The following is a 23,208-nucleotide window of genomic DNA, read 5'->3' as shown; positions in this document are numbered from 1 at the left end:
TTTGGTCTTCGCAATCTGTTCATGCCCAGAAGGGAGCAAAGTGAAGTTTGTTGCCAGCACCTTCTCCGACAGAGCCCTGACATGGTGAAATAACCATGTTAAGTCATTGACCCTAACAGTGGCTAACTCAATAGGTTGGGAGAACCTAAAAGAGATGATGTTGGAAGAATACTACCCTAGGGGCAAAGTTCAAAAGTTGGAACAAGAACTATGGGAGCATACTATGGTCGGCTCGGACATAGTGACCTACACTAGCAGGTTTAGCGACCTAGCAGCACTGTGTCCAGGGATGGTTAACACGGAAAGTAAGAAGATAGAAAGCTACATCTGGGGTTTATACCCCGATTCAAGGAGATGTTGTGACAACCCGAAATTTATTCCGTCACTATAACCCTTTCCGTTAATAAAATTTATTTTATTATTAAAATTTGCCCATTAACTTTTAAGTTAAATAATTCATCTAGGGTTATTGTCATAATTTCCTACGTGTAGGAAATCAATAAAATCACATATAATACCCTCGATAATGCTTTGGAAAAATTTCTAATTTACGACTAAGTCGGGTTACGGTCATTTAATCGGGTAAAATCTTAAACTCAGTTTAATGTCGGTATTTGGTGTGTCCCCACCTAACCGTGGACTCAACCCCATATAATGGTTGAGTGGACTCCATTTCAACCTTTTCACCCACCTTGGAACTTTCTCTCTCTACTCTCTCTCTAAAAATCGGGTTTTGATCAAGAAACACCTCATTCAAGCTCCAAAATCGTAAGTAATCCTTCCTAGCTTGTTGTTTAACTTAACATGCATGCACATCTATGGGTTAAACTCTTAAAAACCCCCAAAAAAAAACTTGTGTTTACGGTTTGGGAGCACCTCCCAAAACTGTAAACTCCCATAAGAGGGTTTTGAAGCCTCAAAACCCTTTCAACCCTCTTCTAATGTTTAGCTATGGCTTAGGAACTTGCATGCATGAACTTAGAACACCAAAATCATGTCTTTATGGGACTAGACATGAGTTTACGGTCCATGAACATTCATGAACCGTAAACACCCTAAAAGGGGTTTTGATGCCCCAAAACCTTTCCAATGCTTGGCTAATGACCTAGAAACTTGCTTGAATGATCTTACAACCCTAAAACATGGATTGAGAAGTGTAAACATGAGTTTATGGTTTGGTAAGGTCTCCCAAAACCGTAAATGCCTCCAAAGGGCGTTTAAGTGCCCTTAACACCTTTTATGGCTTACATTTGGGTCTAGAACCTTGCATGCATGACCTACAACCACCAAAACACATGAAAAATGGACACACATGAGTTTACGGCCGTAAACCCATGTGTTTACGACCGTAAACTCCCCATGGAGTGGTTCAGAAACCCTAAACTCCATAAAGGGTCCATTCCAAGCCCCAAATACTTCCTAAGCCTTTGATTCAATCCTAGGACACTTCTTTGTGAAGCATGAGACCTTGAAACACCAAAATGCACCATTCCCATGAGTTTACGGCCGTAAACTCATGGGGGATATGGTCTTTGGACCGTAAACACCCCTAAGGGCTTACACTTGAAGAGTAAACTCCATATCAAGGCCCAACACTCCTTAGATGCAACCCGAATCATTCCTAACACTTGAAATAAAGTGTTTTCGCGCCTCGGGTGTATCATCTTACTTAATTAGTAGTTCAATGTCTAATTAGATACACTTATGTATCTCCTCATGTTACATAGGATCCTTGTGCGTGTTCAAGCCCTAAATTGACACTTAGCATCCTATCCGGCACATTTCTCGTCTGGTGAGTTCATACCCCTACACTTTTTCCGAGTTTTTCATGTTTTCAGGGGGGGAATACAAGCAAATCATAAAGGTTTTCATAACTTAAAAACTGATGTAATTATACGATTTCCTGACAAACTTTAGATACTGTATCCCTTTCGTAATATGCGGAGCATAAGGGACGTTTTCTAAATATAATTACATAGTTTTCAGAATAGCGTGGAAACTTGTCAAACCATTCAAATTATTATGGGAATAATTTGGGGTCTTTATTACTTGTATTACGGATTCAAATTTCACGCAAAGTCAATATATATAAACTATGTCTGATTTAGTTTATCCATGTTAAACCTACAGTACCATGCTAAATAATTACTTTGTATGTAATTATTTATACTCTACTTTGTTCCAAACGAGTTCGAAATTTGATGACGACCAGTTATCCCGTGATTTAGTTAATACTAACTTGTGAGACTTATCTTCGATATACCCTTCGGGTTACCAGTAAATCCTCTCCGGAAGTATAACCAGAGTCTCCTGGAGGGAGAACGTGAAATTTGTGGATAGATCTATTCGGGACTGACAATCCCACACCTAAACTGCTAGCTACAGTTAGGCGGGCACGCCTGGGGTGACAAATTTTGAAAATCGATCGACGCCTGAAAAACGTCAAGGAGGTCACGGGTCAAATCAGTATGGTTATACGACTCACAATACGTACTAAATTAACTAACTCTATTCACGGATTTCTTTCTTTCATCTATAGTTTTATGTATTAAAACTACCTACTTTCGTACTGGAGGGGAATTCCAGGATCCTAACTTATGGTTTTCTTAACTTATTGATGATTAGTCAAGGTTTTTCTCATTCTATGGAGACCAACTTACATGTTTGAAAATATGGGATTTTTTGGGAAAACATGCTTATGTAATTCATAACTCAGTAACAATGGTTTTCGATATAACAAAAATCTTTATTAAAGGAAATGAATTATTTATCACAAGATTAAATAACCGGTTTTCCTTACAAAACATCCTTATGAACTCACCACCTTTATGCTGATATTTTAAAACTGCTTGTATTTTCAGGTTCTCGTTAGCCAGGTATCCCGTTACTTTTGGAGAAGACGGAGTGTATAGAAGTCTCGTCTTTACTTTTGATATACTGATGTATATAAACTATGTATTTCTCCACTCTCAAACGAATGTAACTTTTCTTATGTAATGTAATGGTTGTGTTTACTATGATTACTGTGTTCAATGGTTGTAATACTACATATGACGTCCTCCGCCCCGCAACGATTCCGCCGCCGGTTTCGGGGTGTGACAGATTGGTATCAGAGCTATTGTTTATAGTGAACTAAGTATACCGAACCTTACATGGTATACAACTATAAACACTAAGGGGCCTAAGTGCTCTAAACTAAAAGTATACTTTCAAAATATATGTATTTTTACAAAAGTATACGAGTATACCCGTGTCCCAGGAACCGTGCCTTAAGCAGAACAAAACAAAAGTATTTTGGATGTTAAACACTGCGGTTTTAGTAACTTTTCCTATACTATCGCTTTGTAGAACACTCTAACTGCCATAATGAGATATCCCTTGTTTCATATCTCTTAATTCTATCCAGAGGACTTACCATCCTCTTCTTCCTGATTGTTTTAGAACAAGATGCCTCCCCGAAAAAAACCTATCAGGAGAAACGATGACACTCCACCACCACCACCGCCTCCTCAGTTTGATCCTGTCATATTCCAAGCAGCTGTTACTGCCGCAGTGGCTGCCGCAATGTCACAAATGAATCCTGGTGGATCTGGTGGTCAGGGAGGTGGTATGCATCCCCAAATCCAGGAAGGTGGTCAGGAACGCCAGAAAGAATGCTCTTATAAGGATTTCATGAACGCAAAACCCACAACTTTCGACGGCACAGGAGGTGTTATTGCCCTGACTCAATGGTTCGAAAAGATTGAGTCCATATTTGAAATTTGTGCCTATTCGGAGGCCAACAAAGTGAAATTTGCCGCTTGCACTTTCGTCAATAAATCATTAACCTGGTGGAACGGCCGGGTCAAGTCATTAACCCTATCGGTGGCAAATGCTATGGGTTGGGAAAGCCTAAAAGAACTTATGATAGCCCAGTACTGCTCATGGGGCGAGATGCAGAAACTCGAACACGAACTCTGGACCCTAAGGATGAAGGGTTCCGACATTACTTCCTACACTTCTAGGTTTGAAGACCTAGCACTTCTTTGTTCGGGAATGATCTCCCCAGAAAGCAAAAAGATTGAACGATTCATTTGGGGGCTGACCCAGCCAACCAAGGGAAATGTTTTGGCTGCGAAGCCAGACACCTTCGACAACGCTAAATGTTTGGCGCAAACTCTGATTGATCATGGTGATGATCTCGAGGAAGTAGCCACCGTTCCTGAACCGGCTAAAAGGAGCGGTGAAAATAAAAAGAAATTCTGGAACAAACGAAAGGGTCAGGGTTCGCAAGGACCCTTGAAGAAACGACAAACTGTGGCAGTTCATGCTGCTACAACTCCTACCGCCGCTCCTACAACTCAAGCTCCTACCAGTGGATACACTGGTACCCCTCCTGGTGCGACAAGTGCAGTTACCACCATCGTACTTCTGGACCTTGTCGTGAAAAGCTCTGCAACAATTGTGGTAAAAAGGGCCATCTGACTCGAGACTGCAGAAACCCAGTCCAACAAACTACTCAGGCCTCTGGAGTAGGTGTTGGTCGAGCCTGCTACAACTGTGGGGAGATTGGACATTTCAAGAGAAACTGCCCCAAAGCAGCAACAACCAACAACACTGGGAGAGTTCTATCTATGGGACAAGAGGAGGCAGTCGCCGACCCCACCGTTGTCACGGGTACGTTCCTTCTCGACAACTCTTATGCATGCATCCTTTTCGATTCTGGTGCGGAACGAAGCTTTGTTAGCCATTCATTCAAACATCTTCTTAAACATAATCCTCAACCACTAACCGAAAAGTTTACCGTCGAGATGGCTAACGGTGAGAAAGAGAGCACTAACAAGATATACGTAGGTTGTACCCTTACCTTAAACGACCATTCATTTCCCATTGACCTTATGCCAGTCTCCATAAAAAGCTTTGATGTCATCATCGACATGGATTGGTTGAGCCCCAATCGTGCTGATATCCTTTGTTTCGAAAAGGCTATACGTCTCAATCTTTCACCGGACGAAACTCTTGTAATCTACGGTGATAAACTCAATTCAAACCTTCGCATCATTTCGTGCATCAAAGCCCAGAAACTCCTGCGGAAGGAGTGTTATGCATTCCTAGCCCACGTAATTAACGAGAAACAAGAAGTTAATGACCTCTAGAGCATCCCCGAAGTCTGCAACTTTCCCGATGTTTTTCCAGAAGACCTCCCAGGAATCCCTCCTGAATGCCAAGTCGAGTTTCGTATCGACTTAGTTCCCGGAGCTACCCCCATAGCCAAATCTCCCTACCGATTAGCACCAGCAGAAATGCAAGAGTTATCTAGTCAGCTCGACGAGCTGCTCATCAAAGGATTCATTAGACCGAGTTTCTCACCCTGGGGAGCCCCGATCTTGTTTGTTAAAAAGAAGGATGGATCCTTTCGAATGTGTATCGATTATCGGGAGCTGAATAAACTCACAATCAAAAACCGTTATCCTCTTCCTCGGATAGACGACCTTTTCGATCAACTTCAAGGAGCCAGCTACTTCTCGAAAATAGATTTAAGATCAGGGTACCATCAGCTACGAGTCCATGAGGGTGATGTTCCTAAAACAGCCTTTCGGACTCGATATGGTCACTACGAGTTCGTAGTTATGCCCTTCGGCCTAACCAACGCACTGGCAGTATTCATGGACCTGATGAATCGGGTGTGTCGTCTTTTCCTGGACAAGTTCGTCATCGTATTCATTGACGATATACTTGTCTATTCCAAAAACGAGGAAGACTACAAACAACACTTGAAATCAGTACTGGAAACCTTAAGGACAGAGAAGTTGTACGCGAAATTCTCCAAATGTGAATTCTGGATCCGAAGAGTAACTTTCCTAGGTCACATAGTAAGCGAGGAAGGCATACACGTGGACCCCTCCAAAATCAAAGCGATATAGAACTGGTCAGCACCAACGACACCCACTGAAATCCGTCAATTCTTGGGTCTCGCTGGCTATTATCACAGATTTATCCAAAATTTCTCCAGAATTGCCAAACCCTTAACCACTCTAACTCAGAAAGGCGTACCCTTTTGTTGGAGTGAAAAGCAAGACACTGCGTTCCAAACATTGAAGCGGGCCCTATGCAGCGCACCTATACTGTCTCTGCCCGAAGGGACAGAAGACTTCGTTGTCTACTGTGATGCATCAAATCAATGCCTAGGTTGTGTGCTCATGCAACGGGGAAAAGTCATTGCTTATGCCTCGAGACAGCTGAAAGTACACGAAGTCAACTACACGACGCACGACCTAGAATTGGGAGCGGTGGTCTTCGCATTAAAAATATGGAGACATTATCTCTACAGAACTAAGTGCACTATCTTTACTGACCATAAAAGTCTACAGCACATCCTCGACCAGAAGGAACTGAACATGAGACAACGGCGATGGGTTGAACTACTCAACGACTACGAGTGTGAAATCCGCTACCATCCCGGCAAGGCCAATGTGGTGGCAGATGCTCTCAGCCGAAAAGAGTAATCAGGTCGTAGAGTGAAGGCACTGACTATGACTATCCATTCCCATTTATCTGCGCAAATCAAAGAGGCTCAGTTGGAAGCCTTAAGACCAGAGATCATGCCAGGCGAAGCCCTGAGAGGAATGGATAAAAATCTTGAGATCAGAAGCGACAGAATCTATTGTTTCATGGACCGAATCTGGACCCCGAAGTTCAGAGGTTTCAGAGAGGTTATCATGAACGAAGCTCACAATACTAAATACTCCGTACACCCAGGTTCAGATAAGATGTACCTGGATCTCAAGAAACTATACTGGTGGCCAAACATGAAAGCAGAGATCGCTACCTTCGTGGGCAAGTGCCTGACTTGCGCCAAGGTGAAGGTCGAATATCAGAAACCCTCCGGTCTACTCCAACAACCAGAAATACCTGAATGGAAGTGGGAGAGGATTACTATGGATTTCATTACCAAACTACCCAAATCTCCGAGTGGGCACGACGCCATTTGGGTAATTGTCGATCGACTAACCAAATCCGCTCACTTCCTTCCTATCAAGGAAAACTTCAAAATGGAGAGACTCACGCGAATCTACATCCAAGAGGTAGTCCGACTGCACGGTGTGCCTATGTCCATTATTTCCGATCGGGATAGCAGGTTCACTTCGAGATTCTGGCAGTCACTATAGAAGACCCTTGGAACTAAGCTGGATATGAGCACGGCTTACCATCCTCAAACAGATGGACAGAGTGAGAGGACCATCCAAACCTTGGAAGACATGTTAAGAGCCTGCGTCATCGATTTCGGCGCATCGTGGGACACTCATCTTCCTTTGGTTGAATTTTCTTATAACAACAGCTACCATACCGGCATCAAGGTTGCGCCTTTCGAAGCCCTCTATGGCCGCAAGTGCAGATCCCCTCTGTGCTGGGTTGAGGTGGGCGACACGCAGCTGGTCAAGGGACAAGTCCCTGACAGTACTCTCACTGGTCCAGAAATCATCCGCGAAACCACCGAAAAGATCGTACAAATCCGAGAACGACTTAAGGCCTCCCTAGATAGACAAAAGAGCTACGCCGATAAACGACGAAAACCCTTGGAATTCCAGGTAGGAGACCGTGTCCTGTTGAAAGTCTCACCCGGGAAAGGCATGATACGCTTCGGAAAGCATGGAAAGCTGAATCCAAGGTACATAGGACCCTTCGAGATCCTCGCTAGGATCGGTCCCGTAGCCTACAAACTCCGATTACCTCATGAACTTAACAATATCCATCCTGTCTTCCACGTCTCTAATCTTAAAAAGTGTCTTTCCGATGAGACCCTTGTGATCCCTCTTGATGAGATCAAGATCAACGAAAATCTGAACTTTGTGGAAGAACCAATCGAAATCATGGATCGAGAAATCAAACGAACGAAACAAAGCCGCATCCCGATAGTGAAGGTTCACTGGAATGCCAAGCGGGGACCCGAATTCACTTGGGAGCGCGAAGACTCGATGAAACAGAAATATCCGCATCTCTTTCCAAATCCATGATTTGTATCTTAATTCTAAATTTCGGGACGAAATTCCCTCTAACGGGGGGATGATGTGACAACCCGAAATTTATTCCGTCACTGTAACCCTTTCCGTTAATAAAATTTATTTTATTATTAAAATTTGCCCATTAACTTTTAAGTTAAATAATTCATCTAGGGTTATTGTCATAATTTCCTACGTGTAGGAAATCAATAAAATCACATATAATACCCTCGATAATGCTTTGGAAAAATTTCTAATTTACGACTAAGTCGGGTTACGGTCATTTAATCGGGTAAAATCTTAAACTCAGTTTAATGTCGGAATTGGGTGTGTTCTCACCTAACCGTGGACCCAACCCCATATAATGGTTGAGTGGACTCCATTTCAACCTTTTCACCCACCTTGGAACTTTCTCTCTCTACTCTCTCTCTAAAAATCGGGTTTTGATCAAGAAACACCTCATTCAAGCTCTAAAATCGTAAGTAATCCTTCCTAGCTTGTTGTTTAACTAACATGCATGCACATCTATGGGTTAAACTCTCAAAAACCCCAAAAAAAAACTTGTGTTTACGGTTTGGGAACACCTCCCAAAACCGTAAACTCCCATAAGGGGGTTTTGAAGCCCCAAAACCCTTTCAAACCTCTTCTAATGTTTAGCTATGGCTTAGGAACTTGCATGCATGAACTTAGAACACCAAAATCATGTCTTTATGGGACTAGACATGAATTTACGGTCCATGAACATTCATGAACCGTAAACACCCTAAAAAGGGGTTTTGATGCCCCAAAACCTTTCCAATGCTTGGCTAATGACCTAGAAACTTGCTTGAATGATCTTACAACCCTAAAACATGGATTGAGAAGTGTAAACATGAGTTTATGGTTTGGGAAGGTCTCCCAAAACCGTAAACGCCTCCAAAGGGCGTTTAAGTGCCCTTAACACCTTTTATGGCTTACATTTGGGTCTAGAACCTTGCATGCATGACCTACAACCACCAAAACACATGAAAAATGGACACACATGAGTTTACGGCCGTAAACCCATGTGTTTATGACCGTAAACTCCCCAAGGAGTGGTTCAGAAACCGTAAACTCCATAAAGGGTCCATTCCAAGCCCCAAACACTTCCTAAGCCTTTCATTCAACCCTAGGACCCTTCTTTGTGAAGCATGAGACCTTGAAACACCCAAATGCACCATTCCCATGAGTTTACGGCCGTAAACTCATGGGGGATGTGGTCTTTGGACCGTAAACACCCCTAAGGGCTTACACTTGAAGAGTAAACTCCATATCAAGGCCCAACACTCCTTAGATGCAACCCGACTCATTCCTAACACTTGAAATAAAGTGTTATCGCGCCTCGGGTGTATCATCTTACTTAATTAGTAGTTCAATGTCTAATTAGATACACTTATGTATCTCCTCATGTTACATAGGATCCTTGCGCGTGTTCAAGCCCTAAATTGACACTTAGCATCCTATACGGCACATTTCTCGTCTGGTGAGTTCATACCCCTACACTTTTTCCGAGTTTTTCATGTTTTCAGGGGGGAATACAAGCAAATCATAAAGGTTTTCATAACTTAAAAACTGATGTAATTATACGATTTCCTGACAAACTTTAGATACTGTATCCCTTTTGTAATATGCGGAGCATAAGGGACGTTTTCTAAATATAATTACATAGTTTTCAGAACAGCGTGGAAACTTCTCAAACCATTCAAATTATTATGGGAATAATTTGGGGACTTTATTACTTGTATTACGGATTCAAATTTCATGCAAAGTCAATATATATAAACTATGTCTGTTTAGTTTATCCATGTTAAACCTAGAGTACCATGCTAAATAATTACTTTGTATGTAATTATTTATACTCTACTTTGTTCCAAACGAGTTCGAAATTTGATGACGACCAGTTATCCCGTGATTTAGTTAATACTAACTTGTGAGACTTATCTTCGATATACCCTTCGGGTTACCAGTAAATCCTCTCCGGAAGTATAACCAGAGTCTCCTGGAGGGAGAACGTGAAATTTGTGGATAGATCTATTCGGGACTGACAATCCCACACCTAAACTGCTAGCTACAGTTAGGCGGGGCACGCCTGGGGTGACAAATTTTGAAAATCGATCGACGCCTGAAAAACGTCAAGGAGGTCACGGGTCAAATCAGTATGGTTATACGACTCACAATACGTACTAAATTAACTAAGTCTATTCACGGATTTCTTTCTTTCATCTATAGTTTTATGTATTAAAACTACCTACTTTCATACTGGAGGGGAATTCCAGGATCCTAACTTATGATTTTCTTAACTTATTGATGATTAGTCAAGGTTTTTCTCATTCTATGGAAACCAACTTACATGTTTGAAAATATGGGATTTTCTGGGAAAACATGCTTATGTAATTCATAACTCAGTAACAATGGTTTTCGATATAACAACAATCTTTATTAAAGGAAATGAATTATTTATCACAAGATTAAATAACCGGTTTTCCTTACAAAACATGCTTATCAACTCACCAGCTTTATGCTGATATTTTAAAACTGCTTGTATTCTCAGGTTCTCGTTAGCCAGGTATCCCGTTACTTTTGGAGAAGACGGAGTGTATAGAAGTCTCGTCTTTACTTTTGATATACTGATGTATATAAACTATGTATTTCTCCACTCTCAAACGAATGTAACTTTTCTTATGTAATGTAATGGTTGTGTTTACTATGATTACTATGTTCAATGGTTGTGATACTACGTATGACATCCTCCGCCCCGGAACGATTCCACCGCCGGTTTCGGGGTGTGACAGATGTGTTGTCTTCTAACCCAACTACATTTGATAGCGCCAAACGCCTAGCCCATAGACTCATTGACCATGGAGTCTGCCATGGCGTGGTGGTCCCCGTTCCCGAGCCATCTAAGGGAGGGGACAATAAACGAAAGTCGGGGAAAAAGAGGAAGGAGCGAACAACACAGGAAACCTCGCAGGAACAACAAACGAGTACTATATAATCCGCCACAACACCTGCTACTCCAGCGTCTGCCATATGCGGGAACTCTCCCGAAGTGTGGAAAGTGCAACTATCACCACACTAGAGTATGTCGGGAAATGCAGTACCTGAACTGCCACAGAAAGGGACACACAGTCCGTTTCTGCAGGGCACCGGCTCAACCGATCTCCCAAGTCCCCGATGTTGAAGAAAACCAAGCATGCTATGGTTGTGGTGAGATTGGACACTATAGGAGGGACTGCCCGATAACCAAGAACTCAGGAGCGGATGGACGAATTTTGATGATTACCGTAGGAGAATCAACCCCGGAGTCGCCAGCGAGCAGCGGTACGTTTTCAAAATAAAATAAGAATTATATAAGATTAAAACTTGGGGAAAACATTTAAAAGTAATTATAATAACTCACTTATATGAACAAGTCATAGTATTCAAGAGAAGCTATGATGGCTTAGTATGTACATCAGGGTTGTGCATAGCTAAGATTTTGCAGACGTAGAGTGACTGATTCCGCCTTAATTCCTGTTCCTTGTTTGGTTGTGGATTTGGGACCGTCTTATTCATCTTAATTATTCATAACTTGTATATGTCAGGCGATCATAGTGGTACCAAGGAGGATCGTAGTATAAAGTATCGACACTAGTTATCAAAACACTTGCATTGTATGTACTCGCTCATCGTTGTACGATACGTAGAAGTGTTAACATCAAGGAGAAAACAGAAAGCACTAGAAAGTATACACATAGTACATTATCGAGCACACTATGGATACATCATCGTATAACAAACATTTCTTTCAAATCGACCAAACTTTTGTTCAGTAAAGAGTCCGTTGCTATCATTCGTCATGAGTTGGCGTGGTCCTCACCATACTAAGTTCATATGTTTCAAACGCCTCGACCGTTAAATTCACGAAACCCTCGTCATTCGTAACGACAGCCCAACCCAGACCTCGGAATCGTCTACCTCGTATTCAAAACCCCGAAGTACTCATGCGAAGAGTACTTTGCCCTCCGAAACCTTATCGCTGTATATTCAGCAAACCTTCCGAATTACCACTCGTCTAACAGATCAAGTTCAAGCACAGAGGCTAAGGACAAATACCGCCCACCTATCACTAATAAGTGTATACGCTAGATTGGTATATAATCATGATTATGCAGATTTAGTATGTGTGTTTCCGCCCTATCTCCTGTTCCTTGTTTGGTTGTGGACCTGGGGCAGAGTCGCACATCCGACCGTCTTACTAATCTTAATTATATACGACTGTTATACACAAGGTAATGATATATGGACCAGGTATGAATCCGATCATGGACATTAGGGCAAAGTTGCCAGGTCTATGAGTGGGTATTCTACCAATAAGAGGAGCACAACCCCAATAGTACTGCTAAGAAAGCTAATTTTGGGACAAAATTCCATCCAACGGGGGGATGATGGGACAACCCAAAAATTTCAATCCAGTAAAGTCAATCAATCCAATCAAATGGTAGACTTGTTTCTGCTATCTTTTAGCTTTGTTAAGGGTCTGTTTGAGTGTTCTAAGCCCAAGACATCCAAGGAATGAGTGTTAGGAAGTATCTGCTTGAGTTTACTGTTCATCATTCAAACCATAAACTCCATCTCAAGGAGTTTACGGCCGCAAACAAGGAGTTTACGGCAGTAAACTCTTGGCAGCCGTGAACTCATGCCCCTAAGTATCATATTCCTTCACTTTTCTTCATTTCTTACACTTTCACCTCAAGAACAATTTAATTCTCTCTCAAGTATCATCAGGATCTTCGTCTTGATCTTCAAAAATTGTAAGTGATTCATCCATCCTTCTTGTTATTCCTTCTTGGCCTTGTAAGCATCTCTTGATTCATCCATGAAATCACCTCTTTTGGTTAGATCTTCAACTTCATCAACTTTCACCAAGAACACCAAGAACACACACTTGTTCCTGGTGGTCGAAAACACCCTTCTAAGGCTTCTAAATCGTGAGTATTCCTTCCATACACATGCTACCTAGTAGAATCATTAGCCTAAATACCTGGAACAAACGATTTGAGGGTGATCTCGAGGAGTTCACAGCCGTAAACTCCCTTGTCCGTAAACACCCTAGACCGTAAAAAACATGGCCGTAAACTAAAGTGTGGTCGTGAATACATTTCCCATGGCCGTACACTCCCCTTTGATCAATCACATGTGATTCTAACACTTAGTCCAAGTGTTTCTTAGTCCCTAAGGGTGTTTCCTTGCATGTTAGTTGCTTTAAACACTAATTTCATTCCAATATATGCCATTATATGTCATTAGGACTCGTTTGTGTCTCGGGAATTGATTCGTGGAACTTCTGATCCTTACGCGCATATTCGATTGAATAACCCACATAAGGTGAGTTCATACCCCTATAATCAATCTTATAAACTATTTTAAATGCTTTTAAGGGCGGAATACAAGTTGGACACAATGATAATTGCGTAAATGTTTTGTTATAAACATCTTTTAAAGGATTCCTTATGTACTTATAAGTGATCAAAACATTTCAAAAACTCTTTTAAAGTTATGTTACTTTATAGTTTACAAAACTCCGTTTTTAAAGTACAATCATAACTTAGTAGATAAAATGAGTCTTTTCTTCAAGTCATTAACAGTTTAAGTAAAGATATTACTAAACTATAATAGGTATAGTTTAGGAGTTTAAACATACTATAATGAGAAACAAGGAGGAACATACTATACACTATACAAAGAGAACATACAATACACTAGAAAAGAGAGAACATACAATACTAATACAAGAATACTATAACATTAATGTGAGCCACTACTTCACGACTTAGCAATATACTTAGCAATATACTTGCTAGCTTGTGTTTTGTAACCAGAGTCTCCTGGAGGGAGAGCATGAGTTTGTGTATAGATCTATATGGGATTGACACCCCACACCTTGCTGCTAGCTACAGTGGGACTTGCAAGTCTACGGGTGACAAATATCACATTAGTTTCGGCGCCATTAGGTCGTCGCGGTAAAGCACGCGTCATATCAGTATGGTTATAATCACATCACATTTTAACCTTAATCAACAAACTGGTTTTTAAGGTGGTTAGTGCTTCAGTAGTTACTTTTTACAAACATTAGTGAATACTTTCATTATTACAAAAGATAAAAAGTACAGTCAAGTCTTAGTACATTCATATAGAAAGGGGCCTATAATGTTAACCTTAGGATTCCTTAGTGCATACATCAGGGATATATATTAATCGGGTCGGATAGACAGTAGAGTGTATGTTTTCCGCTTCATTTCCTGTTCCTTGTTTGGTTGTGGTCTTAGAGCAGATACACCCAGTCTAATATCTATCCGATCTTAGTTATATATATATTCCGTATACACCATGTAATCATAAGGAGTACTAGGTATAGGCCAGGTCATAGTATACAAATTCAATATATCATTTTCTAGTATAAAAACATACTTTTCAGATAGAACATGTAGTAGAGTAAACTAGAAACTTATCAGTAACAAGGTTTAATCCATTTTATTAAACCAATATAACTTAAAGGACCTTAAGTGGTTAATTCTATAATATCCTAGTTTATACATCATGGTTATATATAATTAATATCCGATAGGTAGTTGGATGTGTGATTTCCGCCTTACTTCTTGTTCCTTGTTTGGTTGTGGGCTTAGGGTAGATTCACACAATTAACTATCCGTTCAATATTAGATTATATAAAACTAGTATAAACTAAGTGATTATAGAAGGAACTATTGTGGTTACCATTTTTACTAAAGGAAATAAGGGATTTTCTTAAAGAATGTTTTCATCAAATATAAAGGAACTATTACAGTTAACTCCGTGAGTACCAAGTGAATACACCAAGGTTGTATAAAACGAAGACCTAACAAACAATGGGATGTGTGACTTCCGCCTCATTTCCTGTTCCTTGTTTGGTTGTGGGCTTAGGGCAGATACACACAATCGATTGTTTGTTTACTCTGGATTTTATATAACTTGTATCCATTTAGTACTCATAGAAAGGATTGTAGAGTCATTTTTACTTATCTTTCATCAAAGCAGGAAATATAGGATTTTCTGGAGGAACAGGCGAACTTTTCTAAATATAATTTACAACTTACTTACATCACTAAAATCTTATGAACTCACCAGCTTAAATGCTGATCTACTATTTAAAAATAACTTATATTCTCAGGAGACCAGTAGACAGGTACGCGCACTAAGATTCAGAAGATGGATCATAATAGCTTCATGACTTGTTTTGTTATTTACATATGTAGTCTATGTTATGTGAACCACGTACTTTGTAAACACTTTCTTTATAATGAAATGGTTGTTTATTACTTTGAATTCTATGATGCATGTCTTGTGATACTAAACATGACGTCCTCCACACCCGAACGTTTCCACCGTTCCGGTTTTGGGGTGTGACATGGGTCAACAAAAGGATGATATTACTCTAAAGTAAACAACTTATGTGAAAAAGATCCTGGAGAAAGTAGGCATGGCTAAGTGCAACTCATGTAAATACCCAATGGAACCCAAGTTAGAGCTAACGAGAGATTAAGAGGGAGACCCGGTAAATCCCGCGGAGTATAGAAGCATCATTCGAGGTCTGAGATATGTCACACACACTCGACCTGACATCTCCTATGTTGTTGGGATTGTAAGTCGATTCATGAAGAGACCCACAGTCAAGCATCTACAAGCAGTGAAACATATTCTGAGATATATCAAAGGAACCATTGACTGTGGCTTAATGTACACCACGGGGAGTGGAGATGACATTGTAACCGGGTACACTGATAGTGATCTTGCAAGGGATGTAAATGACAGACACAACACATCAGGAATGACATTTTACCTTAATGAAAATTTGGTTACTTGGGCATGACAAAAACAAAGGAGTGTAGCTCTTTCATCATGCGAAGCAGAATTCATGGCGGTGACAAGTGCAACGTGGCAAGGGATTTGGATGGATCGGTTACTTAGTGAGTTAACAGGAAAAAAAATTAGTCCAGTGGTGCTGCATGTTGACAACAAATCAACCATAAATCTGATAAAAAAACACAGTGTTTCATGGGAGAAGTAAACACATAGACACAAGGTTTCATTTCATTCGTGAGTGTATTGAGAATGGAGACATAAAAGTCATGCATGTGAGGAGCAAGGAATAGAAGACATATATTCTCACAAAATCCATGACAAGCAAGAAGTTTGAGGATATGCGTAATTTTTTGGGAGTAAAGCAAATAAAAATTATGGATTAAGGGGAAAATATTAATATAATTCATAACTTTTATTATAAAACAAAAGAAGAAGCAAATGGTAGAATCACGTGTCCATTTCATCATCCCTACTCTAGGTGTGTGTTTTACTTATGTTTTGCTTTAATGAAGATTGTCAACCAAATAAATTTGGTTTTGTATTTTATAGTGGAGTAGATGGTATTGTCCAGTAAAGTTATTGGACATTTATTATGTATTTTCCTTTTTGGGTTATGTAAGTTTAAAAAGATGTCAACTTTGTGGCATTTTTTTGTTTTTCTCTTCCACCACACACTACAGACACATGAAAACAGGGAAGTTTTTCCATCTTCCTTTCATATTTTTGCATAAAGAAAAGTAATCAAAAGGGAAATAAACCAACATTTTATACGTTTATAATCGGACACATTAATATATTTGTTATAGTGTATGTAAAACGGTACAAATCCGTTATGCTTCAAGCGTCAACACTTCGATGGTTGTTATGCAGGGAATTCAATTCATATAACCTTCTTTTTGAGTAAATTATCGAAAATAAAAAGCTGATATTGCCACAAGAGCGAATATTGCGTTATAAACACCCCAATGCTCAAACACATTATCCAATATATCCACCTTCACCCTTCATCTGCATATGGAGTCTCTTTCTTGGATACTTTTAGCTACTTCAATCTTCCTACTTATCTTTAAACTCTTGAACTATCCCCATGGAACTAGAAAAAACCTTCCACCAGGTCCTCGACCGTGGCCTCTCATCAGAAACCTTAATCTAATCGGCCCCCTCCCCCACCCGTCTCTCCACAATTTATCCCAAACCTATGGCAAACTAATGTATCTCAAGTTTGGATCAGTCCCAGTCTTAATAGCATCGTCTCCAGATATGGCTAAGCTGTTCTTGAAAACTCATTACCATATTTTCGCTTCCAGGCCGTTGACTGCAGCCGGGAAGTATACCAGCTATAACCACCAAGACAATTTATTCGCTCCATATAACCATCACTGGAAGCATGGTCGGAAAATCTACCTTAACGAGGTTTTTAGTTCAAAAAGAGTTGATTCCACAGAATACATTCGTGTTCAAGAAACACATCATTTCCTATCCAGTTTACATTCAATGTCAGGAAATCCCATCATGCTAAAAGAACATGTGTCGCGCGTGATTTTAAGTCAGATTAACAGGACTGTATTGGTTCGTAAGTACTTCAGCCAATCAAAAGACGAAAAGGAAAGCTTGACATTTGAAGAAATTAAAGAAATGTTTGATGAGTTCTCCGTGCTGAACGTAGCTTTTCATCTTGCGGATTGGATGCCGTGGATGGGGTTTATGGATTTGCAAGGGTATGTGAAGAGGATGAAGGCTTTAAGCAAGAAATTTCATAAGTTTTATGAACATGTATTTGACGAGCATAAGGATCGGATGAAAGATGAAAAGGAGGGTTTTGTAGTAAGAGATTTTGTTAGTGTGTTGTTGAAGTTAGCAGATGATCTTAATCTTGAAGTTAAGCTCAGTATTGACGCTGTCAAGGGGCTTACGCAGGTATCTGTCGAACAACTTGCACTAAATCCATCTCTTTTCTGCTCGAATATTATTTCATACAGAAAATTTAATATATTTGACTAAATAAAATCGATGAATTTCATGTTAAGGTAGCATGAAACTTTTTCATTGTTACAGGATTTGATTATCGGCGCTACTGATACAACTACAGCAACAATAGAATGGGCAATGAGCGAGCTGATTAAACAACCTCGTCTGATAAAGAAGGCAGCCAAAGAGCTCGATAGGGTGATTGGTAAAGAGAGATGGCTCCAAGAGACCGACTTCACAAACCTACCATTCATCGATTTAATTCTAAAGGAAACCATGAGGCTACACCCAGCGGGGGTCTTACTAGCACCACATTTAGCCCTTGAAGATTGCAAAGTGGACACATACGACATCTCAAAAGGCACAATAGCTTTTATCAACATATGGAGCATTGGACGGGATTCGGCTGTTTGGGATGACGTGGACAGTTTCCGACCAGAGAGATTTTTGGGTAGCGATATAGATGTAAATGGGCATCATTTTGTGTTATTGCCGTTTAGTTCGGGTAGAAGGATGTGCCCTGGTTATAGGCTAGCATTAAAGATGATGAGGTCGCTATTGGGAAACATGTTGCATGGGTTTAACTGGAAGTTGCCTGGAAATATGAGATGTGAAGATATAAAAATGGAGGAGGTGTATGGACTATCTGCAAAAAGGAAGTCCCCGTTAGTTGCTGTATTAGAGCCTCGGTTGCCTAGTCATATGTATCACCAAGTGGCAGACGTTTAATGGAGAAAAAATTATTGAAGGTGTTCCTCATTATTGCATGTTTACTTTTTTTATTTATAGGTTCCGAAAATAACACCTATAAAAGAATTATTATTGGATTACAATGTGTAATCTTTAACTATTATTAAAAAGAGAATCTTAATTGTAAAATAAGAAATAAGGACCCTCGATTACGTTTCAATCCTATATTTTGCACTTTAGATTATATTGCTGACATCATCATTTGGTCAAACCCTTTTATTTTTTGTGCACCAATTTCATAAAACGTATATTATGTTTTAATTTAGCATATCTAATAAAGATTATTAAAACTCGCCAAAATTAAATTGAATTATCGGGAATACTTTTTGGTATATATCTTTAAAAACATATTAATGTCAATTTATATACCCGATTTTTTACGATAGATTTAGGGATTTGAAATTTGAACTCGTTATCACTTCACTGATTTAACTAAGAATAACTTAATTATGACTATTAAAGATTATCATAATATCTAAAAATCCAATAAATCTATGCCTCTTTACGTCTCTTTCTTCTCAAGCAAATCATTTGTTGGAATACGTTTTTACTTCGGTCATTGTTTCTTCGAAGCTGCATCATACTAAACAGAAAACAACACATCAGGTAACAACATTAACCATTGTTAAACTAAACAATTTATGCATTCTTACAGGTTCTATTTCTATCGTGTGTTCTTTGGAGATATTATAAATAATGTAATCTTTTAATTAGAGTGTCGATTCATAATAGTTTTTCCGTTTTGGTTTCAAATTTTATATCGTGGTTTTATTGTTCTCCGTGTTGATCGCATTGCGTTCTTTTGTTGTTAGTGTTGATTTCTTGTGATCATCTAACTCAAATTCTTTAGTCAAACTTATAAATTGTTTTCTTGAAAACCATGAGATAAATTTTCATGCCTATATTTGAGTCACCGTATTCATTTTTTTCCATATGTAGCCACTTTTATTGACTTCGTTAATCCTAATATATAAGTAAACAGAGGGGCCATATTTGAGTCGCCATATTCAATTTTTATATTTTATAGTCACTTTTATTGAATTCTTTAATCTAAATATCTGTAAACGCAGGGTTGTTGTGAAATCTTAACCTTATTCACTAAGGTAACATCAGAAAAGAAGAACACATGAACAAGAATAAAAAAGGAAAAATGAACAGGGGAATGGATTACAAAGCAACGTAATACGCTTGTTTATACTAAAGTCTACAAGAGTAATACTCAAACTCAAAAACCGCAACAACTTTAATAAAAAAAAACTTTTCTATTTTATCCCTTCATCTTATTTTACTATCTTATTTTACTGAATTAAGGGTGCAAACTTGTTTAACCAAAATATCACCTCCTTCAACACTCTCTAATGAATGATATCATGAATTAAGGTGCCATTTTTCTTCAAAAATAAACAAGCAACAAACACAAAACCAAATATCCAATATTTTAGATAACCACAGAACAGTTTTGTTGATGCACCGGACTCACGTCGTGAGTCATATGAAACTCACCTCGTGAGTTCGCTATACACAGCGAGAAATGGTCTAAAAAAAAATCAGAAGTCGGGACTTAATTTTGTTGTTAGGGTTTACTCATAAACCATTTTTAAGCAAAATCAAGTAACATATGATGGATGAATAACACAATTTAGGCCAAATTTCGACATTAACACATATGAAAAACCCTAGCCCCTAAATCAACAAACTCGTGAAAGTCAACCAAAAGAAATGCAAGATGTTTACCTTAAAGGAGAGATTACGTAAGCACACGAGTAGCTTGTGTTTGATTAAGGCCAAAATCGGATGGGGGGGGGGGGGGGACCAGGGGACCGTCTTCACTTTGTGAGGGTAGAAAAGTGGTTTGGTCAAAGGATTCTGAATTGTTTAAGTTGTGGTCCCGTGTGTTTCAAAACTCACGTTGTGAGTTTATTATGACTTACCTCGTGAGTTTTTTGTGGACTAACGTGGCTGGCCATCTTCTTTATCAATAACGGGCTGATAGAATTATTGCGCTAAAATGCCCCTCCCCGTATGCATTATGGATTCACGAGGTGAATTTCTTCGCGCTCACCTCGCGAGTTATGTCTGATTGAAAAGTATAAGCCTAATTAATAATTCTTCTAATTTTACCACTTAATTTAGGAACACCCACACTTAACTTTCTACCACTTAATTTGGATGATTAGATGATTGAATGTCTAAAAATGAAAAAACTAAACTAAATGCAAAAAGGAAAAGAAAATTCAAACCGAGCTCGGGTTACCTCCCGAGAAGCGCTTCTTTTTGAAGGAGTCGTAAGCCGGACTCCGTGCCTCTTTACGTTGAATCGTTTGAAGAGTCCACAGCTTGGATCTTTTGTTCCTTGAAACGCCTCTTGTAAGCTTGAACTCGACGAATATATGCCTTTTTAGAATTCTCCTTTTTAGCCTTGACTTCGTCTCCATCGAGCTTGCGTTTTATCCCTTTAGTCTTCAATTTTTCTTCACACTAAGCTCCATAGTATCCTTCTCTTCTTTCACCACTGGACTTGTTACTTTTGAAGTAACCTCCTCTTCATCACTCGACATCTCATCATCTTCCTTGCTTACCCAAGAAGTTGGATTCGTGTAGGCAATGACTTCAACTAAATATGGAACAGATGCTCTCGGTTTTGTTCTTTTAACTTGTTGAATTGTTTTGATTTCTTCTTCCATGAGCTTCTCTAATTCTTCAAGTTCATTCTCTTCATCAATGTTGAAAACCTCTTCTTGAGCATCACTCCCTTGGAAACCATCTTCTATTCCAAAAATTTCCTTCTCATCCCCAACTCTCAAGGTGAGCTTGGACTCGCGTATATCAACCAGAGCTACAGCAGTGTTAAGTAAAGGGCGGCCAAGTATAATTGGTACATTAGGATCTTCTTTCAAATCCAAAACCACAAAGTCTATTGGAAAAACGAATTTCCCAATTTTCACGAGTATATCTTCCACAATGCCCCGGGGCTGTGTCACTGAACGGTTCGCCATGTGAATAGTCATCTTTGTAGCCTTCAACTTCGAATATTCAATTTTTGATAAAACGAATAAGGCATCAAATTTATGCTAGCCCCAGAATCGGCTAAAGCATAAACCTTCATATTATTCCCAAACTCACATGGGAGAGAGAGTCGTCCAGGATCCCCCATCTTATTAGGTATCTCTCCCAACACAGCTTTTGAGCTTTGCTCACTTAGAATCACCTTAGAATTCTCCTTTAATCGCTGACGAGTGTCTAACAAGTCTTGTAGAAACTTAGCATATTCTGAAACTTTTGCAAGTGAATCAATAAAAGGAGTATTAATAGGAATACCCTTCAATTGCTTGAAAAACTCCAGATGTTCTCTCTCCAGTGGACCGAGATTATCTCCAGTAGACCGAGATTATCTCTTAGACATGAGCATAGCGGGCTCACGACGTGAACTAGGTATTCCAGCAGATTCTTCGTTTTCGAGTTTCGGCTTCTTTGGCTTTGGATCGGGCTGTTGTGGCTCCACTTCTAAGGCTTCTAGGAACTCAGAAATCGCCTCTTCTTCAATATCTATGGCCATTACGTGAGATTGAGTCTTCTTTTCAGGATTTTTCGGGAACATCTTCTCATTAACCAAAGTGGTAAGTTGACCAAGTTGTACTTCAAGGTTATCGATGGAGGCTTGCTGATTTTTTATTAATGCCTGGTGATCTATCATCATAGCGTGACGATTCTTTATTATAGCTCTTTGTTCTTCCATTGCAGTGTCAGTAGCATCATGTCTTTTTTCTGAAGCTTCCATAAATTTCATCAACATGGTCTCTAATTCTAATTTCTTCTCAACTAGTAGTTACTTTCTTTGGTAGAACCCTCTGCCAGTTTGTCTATATTTTTCTTCCTTTTGCTTCTTGTATTCATCGTAAGGCAGCCACTCTTTCTTCGGTTTCCTGCAGTCTTCATCATACTTGTCCCCACTTGAGTAGCAAACTTGAGCTTTCTTGTTTCCATATTCATCCAAGTTGCAATCTTTTTTCAAATGTGGGCCACTACATCTCTCGCAACCAACTCGAATTGCATGAATTGATTGGTCCATTTGGGTCAATCTCCTATCCATAGTGTTAAGCATTGCCATCACAGCAGCCATCTCTTCAGTTTGTGCACCTCCACTGCCCTTTATGCCATCGCGTCCTGGGTTGTGATACTCACGAGAGTACTTTGAAAATTCTTCAACCAGCTCCTTTGGCCTGAATTGGGTTCTTCTTTGTTAATGGTCCTTGTGAATCAAGGAGTTGTCTAGTCATGACATTCACCCCATCATAGAATATCGACATTTCTTGCTGAAGATTTAGGTCATGTTGAGGACAATTCCTTAACAACCCCTTGTAGCGCTCCCATGCCTCGTATAATGACTCCCCCGGGTTTTGCTCAAAGTTGGGAATCACCTTCTTGAGTTTAGAGATTTTGGAGGGTGGGCAAAACTGATCTAGAAATTTCTCACGCAATTGGGCCCATGTGGTGATCGTACCAGATGGAAGAGCCTTCAACCAGTCTTTTGCAGCTTCTTTGAAAGTGACTGGTAACATTCTCAACAAAGCTTTCTCCCTAGGGATATTAGGAGTATTAAAATAATCCGCAA

The 23,208-nt window shown here is 39.6% G+C and overlaps 1 protein-coding gene and 1 non-coding gene across 2 annotated transcripts; both read left to right on the top strand.

Moving 5' to 3' along the window:
• Positions 1-16,662: 16,662 nt before the first annotated feature.
• Positions 16,663-18,605, top strand: LOC145109293 (trimethyltridecatetraene synthase-like). The gene is made up of 2 exons (XM_079046445.1): positions 16,663-17,795; positions 17,934-18,605. The coding sequence occupies exons 1-2, from the start codon at positions 16,893-16,895 to the stop codon at positions 18,573-18,575; spliced, it is 1,545 nt and encodes a 514-aa protein (XP_078902571.1). The 5' UTR covers positions 16,663-16,892; the 3' UTR covers positions 18,576-18,605.
• Positions 18,606-22,919: 4,314 nt separating this feature from the next.
• Positions 22,920-23,026, top strand: LOC145110126 (small nucleolar RNA R71). Its single transcript, XR_013709506.1, has one exon. It is a non-coding gene; the product is annotated as a small nucleolar RNA R71 (small nucleolar RNA).
• Positions 23,027-23,208: the final 182 nt, after the last annotated feature.

Source organism: Lactuca virosa, chromosome 4 (genome assembly GCF_052849685.1).
Source record: "Lactuca virosa cultivar CGN04683 chromosome 4, Lactuca_virosa_CGN04683_v6, whole genome shotgun sequence".
NCBI lineage: Eukaryota > Viridiplantae > Streptophyta > Magnoliopsida > Asterales > Asteraceae > Lactuca > Lactuca virosa.
Note: the sequence above shows the minus strand (reverse complement) of the source record. Positions and strands in the feature narration are given on the sequence as shown.